This window comes from Merops nubicus, unplaced genomic scaffold (genome assembly GCF_000691845.1).
Source record: "Merops nubicus isolate BGI_N331 unplaced genomic scaffold, ASM69184v1 scaffold42483, whole genome shotgun sequence".
NCBI lineage: Eukaryota > Metazoa > Chordata > Aves > Coraciiformes > Meropidae > Merops > Merops nubicus.
The window spans coordinates 8,253-18,154 of NW_008601719.1; the positions used below are offsets into that span (position 1 = coordinate 8,253).

Here is a 9,902-nt window from a genome sequence, read left to right on the forward strand (position 1 = left end):
GCAGGAGGCTGAGAGAGCCAGAGGCAATGGTGCAGGGCACGGCAGCAACAGGGAAGTACAGGCAAGTGGGTTTACTCACAGTTCATGTTGATCTGCTGGGAGAGCTCTATTAGCTCCATCTCGGTAGGCATGTAGCCCATGGTTCGCATGCAGTTCCCCAGGTCCCTGCAGTTAATAAACCCATCCTTGTCTTTATCAAACTCCTTAAAGGCTTCTCTTAATTCTGTGGGAGTGGATCGGAAAAGAACAATACTGTCAGTGACAGACTGAAATACATTTTCCAATAAATCTCCCCAGAATCAGCAACACTTTATGAGGCCAGACTCCCTAAGATACTCTGTATTTTCCCAGCAGGTCTCCCTGCAAAGCTGCAATGACTGGAGCAATGTTAAGCTCTTCTACCAGCAGCACTGCTGATCCATTCCTTACAGGGAGGCTTCCTTGGACTGCAGGTGTCACAAACTGATCATTGCTAAACCACACGTCCTAAAGAAGCTGAAACTAGTAACTTTCCCCACCTTTTACCCCTGCGCTATATTACATAAACCTCACTGTAGGAATTATAAGGTAAAGAGCTTCCTTGGAGCCACACTATTGTATCGTGCCCTACAACACCTTCAGTGGGAGCTGAGGTGGCCAGCGGTTCTCTGACAGCCAATGCCCATTACTTTACTTATCCCCCCCCACCATGAAGAAGCTGGAGCAGATGCAAATTCATTTACAGTTTTACATATTATTTCTTTTGCTGGGGTTTCCAGGAATTATTCCAGTAATCATCTCCCTTGATTTGCATCAAATTATTTTATCCCATGGGGGCCAACCTGGAAGGGCCAGCCAGTAGGTTTTCACTGGGCAGGGAGAAAGGTGACACAGAAGGAGCAACAAATTTTACCTTCAATTTCTTCTGGACGCAGTTCTCTATCCTGCAAAAAAAGAACACGCTATGTTAAAGCCATTTGCTTGCCACAAGCATAGATTCAGAATAGCACTTGTTGGTGCAAACAGTTCTGGGACAAGACAGAAAGTGAGAGAAGAAACAAGAAGGTGATGACATGTTTAATACCATCTACCTAGCAAGGCTTCCCAGCTCTCCTCTGCAGCAAAAGGGGTGTTACCCTGCACACTCTCCTGTGGAAGCCCCTCTCCCTTTCATCTGCTGGACAGAGGGATGATGAGTACTCCCACAAAAGAGAAGAGAACTGGGCCAGCACGGTAGTATGGATGGCCTCCCCACTTGATGGTACTATGAGTACCTTCACGAAACTCCTAGGTCATTCCCCAGCACCAAGCAGAGACTGTCCCTGCAGCAGTTATGATCTGCTCTAGAGCTCTGATTGCATCTCCTGCGGCAGCTCCTGCTGACAAAGCCAGCTCAAAACAGCTGGAAGCAGTCCCTGTAACCAGCAGGTTTACACCATCATTTGCTCAGATCACTGTTTGATCCCTGTCCTTCTGGCAGGACAGTGACAGCCACGAGCTCTCTTATAGCCAACATCCCAGTGCCATTTCCTGCAGTCAGTCCCCACAAAAAGATAGGAACTTCCCCCTTTCTCCCAGCCTCAACACCATATACAAGCATTCTGAAACCAGGCATGAAGGTAGACACACAACGTATACATCATCAAGGTCATCTACAAGCAAAACAGGACAAGGATTCACCATGTTGAGGAAACACTGCAACTTCAAACATCCAATTTGAATTCCTTGGAAGAAGGGAGAGGATATAAAAGAGTATAGGAAAATTCCACCACTGCACCAGGAAGAAGAGATGAGCGTGGAAATGCACTGCTTTCTGGTTTAAATGCCCTTTCTAATTCCTCTCATGGCTCCCAGGCAAATCCAAACCATCTGAGTATTTGGAAACACAGAAACGCATTCTCTTTTGTCGTCTCACTCTCATCTTTTCCCTTCAACCATGGGGAGTTTCTCCTTGCCTTCCAGGTGTCCTCCAGCCTCACCACGTGTCACTGGAGACGCTGCCCTTGATCAGTTTGAGAAGGATGGACCTTTGCTATTTAACCAGAGGCTCCTCTGGAAACTCTAACGGCAGCTGCTCAGGGTGCATAGCAAACTAGGACACACACTGGTTTACGTCTGTGCAAAGGGGCTGTGCCAGAGAAATGACCAGCTTGCCACTCATAACCTTCCCAGAGGCATCTCTGCTGGATGGAACTGTCGGAACACGCTGGCTCTGCCGTTTCATCCTTCACAGACCTGGTATTTTCAAACATGTCATCCCATTTGTTCTGCTTTCATCAACACCAAGTAATAAAACAATTCAAACTCCTTAGACCGGATGCAGGAGGCATTATTGCCCCCCCGCCTTAGATAACATAGCTGATGAAAACCACCCATGATCAGCACCAACACCCTGTGCACCTTGCTCCAGGGTTCACAAGCGTTAATCCCTGGTGACAGCGCTGTGCCGCCAGCCAGGGCTCCGACCACCCCGCCACGGAGCAGAGGCTGCCCTGACGCACCCGCCGGCACTGCTGCCCTGGAGAGTGCCTGGGTAGGGCTCAGGCCTTCCTCCAGCACAGCTGTCACAAGACCATCCTCCTCCTCGCTCACTGAAGACCACATTGCAACCGACATGACTGGCACATGTCAGAAACTAGGGCTTCAGCACCAGCTCTAATTTTGCACACCAAGGCATTTGCTCTTGTGGGGCTCTGAGCATAGCTTTGCACATGCAGATTCTACCATCAGAGAGCCACGGACTGCAAAATGTAAAAGAAGGGGGAGGGTTTATGTCCCTCCAAAAATCTGACTCAAGCGATAACTAACGTCATGAAGAGGCTTTCTGTTTTAAATTTGAAAGAAGATCCCCTAAAATTATAAAGGAGGAAAATTGCTTGGGAAGAAATGGGCTGAATCATTCTAAAGCTTTTGAAGAACATATGGAAAGAGGAATAAAACTGTTCAGAGAGTTTAAATCCTAGATATGAGCAGAGGTGACCCTCAGAGAGTTGATTATACATAATGGTCTTACCCTCATTTATTTCTGTTCTATGCACAATAAATCTTGTTGGTCTAGAGAGTCAGTAAAAGCAAAGCTGTTTATCAGATGCACTTGTTCTGTATATCAGAGCAGTTAGCGACATCACTAATCCCATTCTGGAGACTTCTTAGGGTATTGTGAGTTTCCATAGCCTAAGCAGGACGGATACCTCTCCAGCTGGAGTTGAAGTGGGGAGCTGGACCTATCTCCTATGACAGGCAGCTCTGCACATGCCAGCAAGTGTGCTTGTGTGAGAATATTATGGTCTATGAATATGTGATCAGTTAGTGGGTGAAGGTCAGGAAGAACAAAAGCCTTTTGTTCAAAATGACAAATAATGACTCTTTTTTGGGTTGTTGACTGAAGAGTTTTCAGCAATAAAGATCTAGGTGCGTCCTGCAGCTGTAGATAACCATATCAACACATGAGTAAGACAGAGATTCTTAGAGGTAAGAAAGCTCTGACTCTTAGGTAATTGGGGTGATCTTTGCTTCACCACACAAATACAGAACGCACTGGGTGAATATCTGACAATGACTCACTTGTACAGAGCCATACAAAATGTGTCAATCATATGCTTGTGTATGTCTTTACGTTCATGTTATTGTAGGAATCAAAAGTTTACATGCAAAAATGAGTTTATTTCTTGTAAGGACACAGTACTGGAGTGCATATTGGTGTAATTTAAACACACCCAGGTGTATATATTTGAATTTACATACAAACGAGCTTGTGTTGTTTGTGTATAAATGCATACATTAAATGCATATGGACACAGAGTTACAAGTAAGTGTGCCTGAATGGACAGATGTGGTTTTGCTATTTATCTCCCTGAGTGTGTACGGGCAATAACATTTGCTAGTTTGGCACTACTTGCATATATGAGGACAGACTGATGTTCTTTGGTTTATTTGGCTGGGATTTCTGCAGTGTCAGGCTGGGTATGGTAACGTGTTAAGAGGCTGTGTTTGGGTATCTGTGAGGAGCAGACGCATGCTCATTTCTGCCAGTACTAGTGTGCTCACTGTGAGCTGATTGGAACACTATCAAATATGGGCATCTCTGTAGGGCAGCTTGTTCCCAATACGTATGCCCTGATTTGCATTTAAGTGTCTATTTAGGCCTTAAATGCTAATCTTAGCCTTTGGGAATGAAATGTGGATGTCTTGCTGGAGTAACAACTTTGAGCACTAGACTCCTCCTGAGTCTATATGATTATGTAAGTCCTGAAGTCCTGAGTCCTTCTCCTGAGCCCATATGATTATGCCTGCTTGAGTGTAGGCTTGGATCTATCTTCCATAGCTGCATTTTTAGAATCCTCCTTTCCTGGTGTTTAGGCATAGGGATATCTCTGCACACCCTCCAGGTTAGACATCTGCCTGTGACTGTGTTTGCACTTGGAGCTGAAGCCAGGATGCTGGAGACCCAGGGCTGGGGGATACAGAGCGTGCGGGCAGCTCCACATCCCCGGCTCACGTCCAGGTGGCTTTGTGCGTGTCTCGCCCGGCTGGTGTAACTTACGTACAGGCTGCCTGTTCTCTGCGAAGCCCTTCCTCAGGAAGATGCAAGCTGGCCCCAGCAGGTTGTGCATGACGGCGCAGTTCTGGGCCAGCACCATGAGCGGACCCTGGTACTCGCCAGCCGACGGCCCCTCTTCGCTCGTCTGGACAGCCTTATAGCACGTCTTCTCCTCGTGGCGGATCTTCCCAGCCAACCAGCAGCAAGCAAACAACACAACAGAGGGTGTTACCTCCCCGTCTCACCCAGCCGTCCCTCTGAAGTTTCACTGAACCGCCTCGCAGACACGTTACTGCTAAACTGCCTTCATCTGGTTCACGCTGCATCCCCCCCACTGGTCTATTAGGATTTGTACAAAAGCAGCAAGTCCAGCAGTTCACTTTGAAAAGCTGATAGGAGTACAACCAACCAGGAGAATTTCGCTTTGAAATGACATCAAACTCTCAGCATTGCTCACGTCTTCCCAGACACGGTCCAAAGGGCCGCACTCCCACTATCAGCCCCGGAGTTAACAGTCTCTTGAAAGAGCTGCAAAGGACAAGCACGCCCCAACACACCAGTACGTGTGCCAGCCTGTGCCAGGGCGAAGCTGCTGGCAGAGCCACGTCGGCCAAGGCATCCCCAGGAGACCAGGCAGAGACTGCACAAAGACACTGCTAGGCTCCACATTACATTTCAGCACCACAGCATCACATGCTTTGTAGCATTATTAGAAGGCCGTTTACAGGATGGGGTGGCTCTGCCAGCCGCAGGCTCATGCCCCCCGTTGGAATTAGTTATATCCTCAGGGTCTCAGGCAGTTACTGCACTGGCCTCTTCTAATCACCCGCAGTGCCAAAGCGGACATCAGGCACGGGCACAACATTTTTGTCTGTTTGCATTTGCACATTTTCCTAAGTGCACACGTCCTGCTAAGCTGTGGCTCCAGAACAGAATCCAGCACTGGATTTTATAAGGAGGCACTGCTTTCCTTTTATAGAAATGCATTTCCCTGGGTCTGCAAAAAAACTCTTATCCTGATATTCCCATGCAGCTATAAAAAGCCAGCACAACCCACAAGACCCTTGGTTTTATAGAATAAACATTAATCATGCATCAGATTCCTCTTCAGGAATGATTCTACTTTTACAGATGGTGTTCCCAGGGGTGATCAAGAAGCTCTGTCAATTGTCATTGTCTCTGTTAACCCTTTCCTTAAAGCCAAAGGTGCCTCTTCAGGCTAAAAGACCAGATACACACACATGCCCCATTCACACTTGTCCAAGTCTATTGTACCCACTTGCTGTGTCTGCCATTTGCTATTATACTGCACACATGGTTTTTAGTTTGCCTTTTTGTACAGTCTTACACCAATCTGCTCATGTATAATGTCATGTGAATATCAAGCATCAAAATAAAAACAACTCAAAAAGGAATGATGAAGCAGAAAAGCATTTTCATTGCAGTCATGGATGAGGAAGGAATCTGTGTCTGATTAAATCTGACACATAGGACACTTGTCCTTAAAAACCTGAAGGATGAACATCTGTCCACAAATGGCATATTACTGGCTCAGCTAAATGTCAAGGCATCTGTGTTGAACTGCACAGCTTTGTGATATCGGGTGCAATGTATTTTTTAAACTATCATCAGCTTTATTTCCTGGCATATTTTTTCAGTTTAATATACCAAATAATATGAAACAGTTAAAATAGCCCACATCGGTTCCGTGCTGAATTCCAGTGAAGCTGCATGAAAGATCGAAGGCCTCACAGCCCCTAATTCTTGCTTGCTGTCCCTGCCAGTCAACAGAGTTTATTACCAAGCCACAGAGCAGTACCACAGAGCAGTTATCCCATTATTTTCCTATGTGGACAGAGATTGCCAGTTTGATGAAACAGTTGCCAAGAGCCACCAAGGATACTGGCCAAACAACCCACCACAGTGCCAGGACAAGATGGTGCATGGCTCAGCGAGACCCTGACAGGGGCTCTGCTGCTGCAGGCAGGACTGATGGCTCCTGATGTTCCCTCTGCCAGCAGCCACCCAGGTTTCTCCAGCAAATATCCCCACAAGTTCCCTCCACCGCAGCCCAGCAGAGCTGGGAAGGGAGCTGTGAAATGGGTATGGGGCAAAGCAACATCAGCTGCCTCTTACAGGGGAAACAGCAGCGTGCATAGCAAGGAAAAGGTAAGGACAGGGCTGGGGAGCTCAGGCCTTCCCTGACTCCTCCCTGAGCATAGGACCACTACCTTTCCTGGCTGAGTCCAGCCCTTAGCTGTGTCACACCAGCAGATTGTGGAGAGGGAAGAGACCAGGCTGATTTAGAGAGGGCTGTAATGATGCTGAAGGGTGCCTAAGCAAGGGACCTGGATGCCAAAGCTCTTCCTTCCTGCACAGCAGAAGCACACCAGGGGTCCCTTCATTTTCCTGCCTGCATGTCAGAGAGATCCGCAGACTGGCAAGCCCAGAGGGGCCTCCTCATCCTGACTGCAGTGCTTCTCAGAGGGAAAGGCAGCCAGGCTGGCTGCTGGGAACACTGGGGGAACACCAGGACAGTGGGAAAGTGAAGCTGCCAACAGCAGATATTGAGACAGAGCCTGAGTGTTGCCACCTGAGCAGGCAAGTCCCCGTGTCAGGCAGTCCCAGACCAAGCCAGCCGGTGCCTGGGAGTGACTCCCAAATTTAGGGTTGAAATCATATATTCAAGAGATCAGCCTGTCACACAGAGCAGCTTTCACCCATTGTCTGCAGTCCCTCCTCTTTACCATTTCAGCAAAATTAGTTTGTCCAAGGTAAAATCTGAGGAAAAAAAAACAGGATCATAAATCAGCCAAGTGAAGTTGTGCAATGTTAAAACCGATCTGCAAAGTCTCCACTATAATCATGTGTGTCATGATCAAAAGAACAGCAGAGCCCCAGGACCTGCCAGGAAGAGTGCCTGAGGCCTTAATTCACGGCTAGATGGAGCAATGTCTGAGAAACTCTCTAATTCAGCTTTGCAACTTTCTCTCTTTAGTCCTGCCATCCCAGGCCTTCTAACTAGGCACAAAGCGCATCATTCGAAGCAGCTTTTAGGAATGAAAGCATAAATTACCTAAAAGACTGACGACACAGAGCTTGTAAATTCTTGAATCCATTTTGATTCAAGCAGCTTGGCCACCCGTCAGACTTTAATTACAATCGCTCTGATCATGTTGAGCACAGCTGCAGACAGCTCCTTTTACTGCAAGTTGGAGGTGACCTACAAGCAACCAAGTTGGGTTTTCTTGTGTGCAACATTTGGGTGAACCTCAGCTACTTCTAACTCTCCCTGAAGGTCACCCTGCCCTAGTCACTGGTCTCAGCACCACCTAACTGCGTGCTGATGAATTCCCTCCGTATGTATCTCAGCTCTCCCCGGCAGCAGCACCATGCCATTTAGTGGCTTTGTTTACAGCAGCTGAGATAACAAGCAAACTGTGTTTTTACACAGAAAAGGCAAGTCTCTGGCCAGAAGATACTCCCTGCTAGGGAGGTCCTCTCCCCAACAGCTCCCTCCCAGAGGAGCTTTCGTGGGTGGCAAAGTCTCCTGCGTGGAGCATCCTGACAGCAGTGGCATTTCACTGTCAGCAAGGTCTCCACAGAGATAGCTCCTCAGTGCAGTACTTCAGATGCTTGTGTAACTTTTTCATTTTCAAGGAGTGAATTGTGTAGCTTTCTGCTGAGTCAGTAGATTTGCAGAAATGCCAAGTGAGGACCGTGTGGCTGACAGGTACACAATGCTGCAAGACCTTTTTCAGTCAAACCAGCAATATTTCTGAAGCATGTTATTCCCATTTCAGGCTAGTCCCTAACAGCAGAATCATTCCTGAATCTAGTTCAGCCTGGGATCACTGTAAAACCTCAGCAGAGAGCAGACCACAGGTTGAAGGCTTTCAGAAACAAATGGCAGCTCACAGATGAAGTCCAGCTGGGCTCAAGCATGTAGACACATGGGCCATGCTGACATGAGATGTGATGCACAAACATGCAGCCAGGACCCAGTGTATCCACATAAACAGAGGCATGGACAAACAGCTCACAGAGCAAAACATGCTTCTGTACCCAAACACATACCAACCACCTTGAGGTGTGCATACACAAGGATGGATATACAAAGAAACCACACACGTCTGCATACAGACTTCTGTGAGGCCACCCACTAGCAAGTACATACACCCAGAGCACCGTTCAAGCAGGGACACGTGTGACACACACAAAGTCCCCCCTGTATGCTCACAACAAACACTGCACTCCTGCTCACACACCTCAGGACGCATGTGTAGAGACATGAAGTGCCAAGGATAGACAAACAGTTCAGATGAGCTCATTAGGTGTGTGCATTCAATACACAGACACACACCTGCTCACGTGTAATGAATATATGTCCCTACAGAAAGGACACACAGCTAGAGTCGCGCAGATACCTCTCAGCTGAAGCACAGGCACACACAAGCTCACACACACACACACCTGAGGATGCCTGTACAGAAGATGTGTGCCCGTGCACTGTGCACGCCGACAGCACAAGCTTGCACGTACCCGAGGGTAGCTGCACACATACACACACGGAGCAGGACACAAGCCCACTCACGTGCACGTGCATGCACACGTTTATGGACACACACTATGGCTCTCAGTATCCCGGGCTCTAACGGCTGCACTTGTGTGAGCAGCTCTTACAAAAAGTCTAGTGAAGAGCACTGAGCCCTGCATACACACCTCTGTGTTTCTCCCACCTCCCATTCCCATCTGCCCACGGCATCACCCATCCCAAGAAGCAGGGCTGGAAATGCATAACTCACTTGGATTCAGGAACATACCTTTTTTGAGAGGTTTCTCAGTGGAGACTTCACACAGTTGCCCATAATATGTTGAGTCTGCCTTTCCGGTGGACTTGGTTATAAAGGAACTGAAGCAACTGATCCCATTAAAGGTATTCCTTGGGAGCAAAGCAAGAAAGGCAGCGCCAGGCAAATCCAAACAGCTACTGGCTGCTGGGGCTTCCCTCTTCAGGGAGCTTTTCCTCTCTCTGCCTCTCTCTCTCCGTGTTTTTACTTTACGTTCACTTTCTTGAAGAGATGAAGCAGGAAGGAGAGGGAGGGGAGAGAAACAGACAGAAAGAGGGAGAGAGGGAGAAGGGGAGAGAGAGGGAGGCGGATGTATAATCTACATCAGATTAATGTTCAAATCCCTCCCACCCCCCTCAATCTGCAGGCAAGATTGTTTCACTCATGGGAGAGGGCTGATTCGGGGAGAATTAAAACAGAGGGGAACCACAAGAAGTGATTTCAGTGATGAGTTCAGTGAACCCAGCTAGTTTGAGTCTGTACAGCTCTGAATATCGCATCCCTACCCCACCCCCCCCCCCCCCCCCACCACC

The 9,902-nt window shown here is 48.0% G+C and overlaps 1 protein-coding gene across 2 annotated transcripts in view; it reads right to left on the bottom strand.

The window, feature by feature from the left end:
• Positions 1-9,628, bottom strand: part of CABP1 (calcium binding protein 1) — a 13,432-nt gene extending 3,804 nt beyond the window's left edge. Inside the window, exons 1-4 of one of the 2 annotated variants that reach the window (XM_008938074.1) lie at positions 9,343-9,603; positions 4,527-4,703; positions 893-923; positions 80-223 (exon numbers count right to left, since the gene is read on the bottom strand). In XM_008938074.1, coding sequence (XP_008936322.1) covers positions 80-223; positions 893-923; positions 4,527-4,703; positions 9,343-9,387 — 397 coding nt within the window. In that variant the 5' untranslated portion in view covers positions 9,388-9,603. Of the gene's footprint in view, positions 1-79; positions 224-892; positions 924-4,526; positions 4,704-9,342 lie in introns of both variants that reach the window. The other variant, XM_008938075.1, reaches the window with a different exon arrangement.
• Positions 9,629-9,902: the final 274 nt, after the last annotated feature.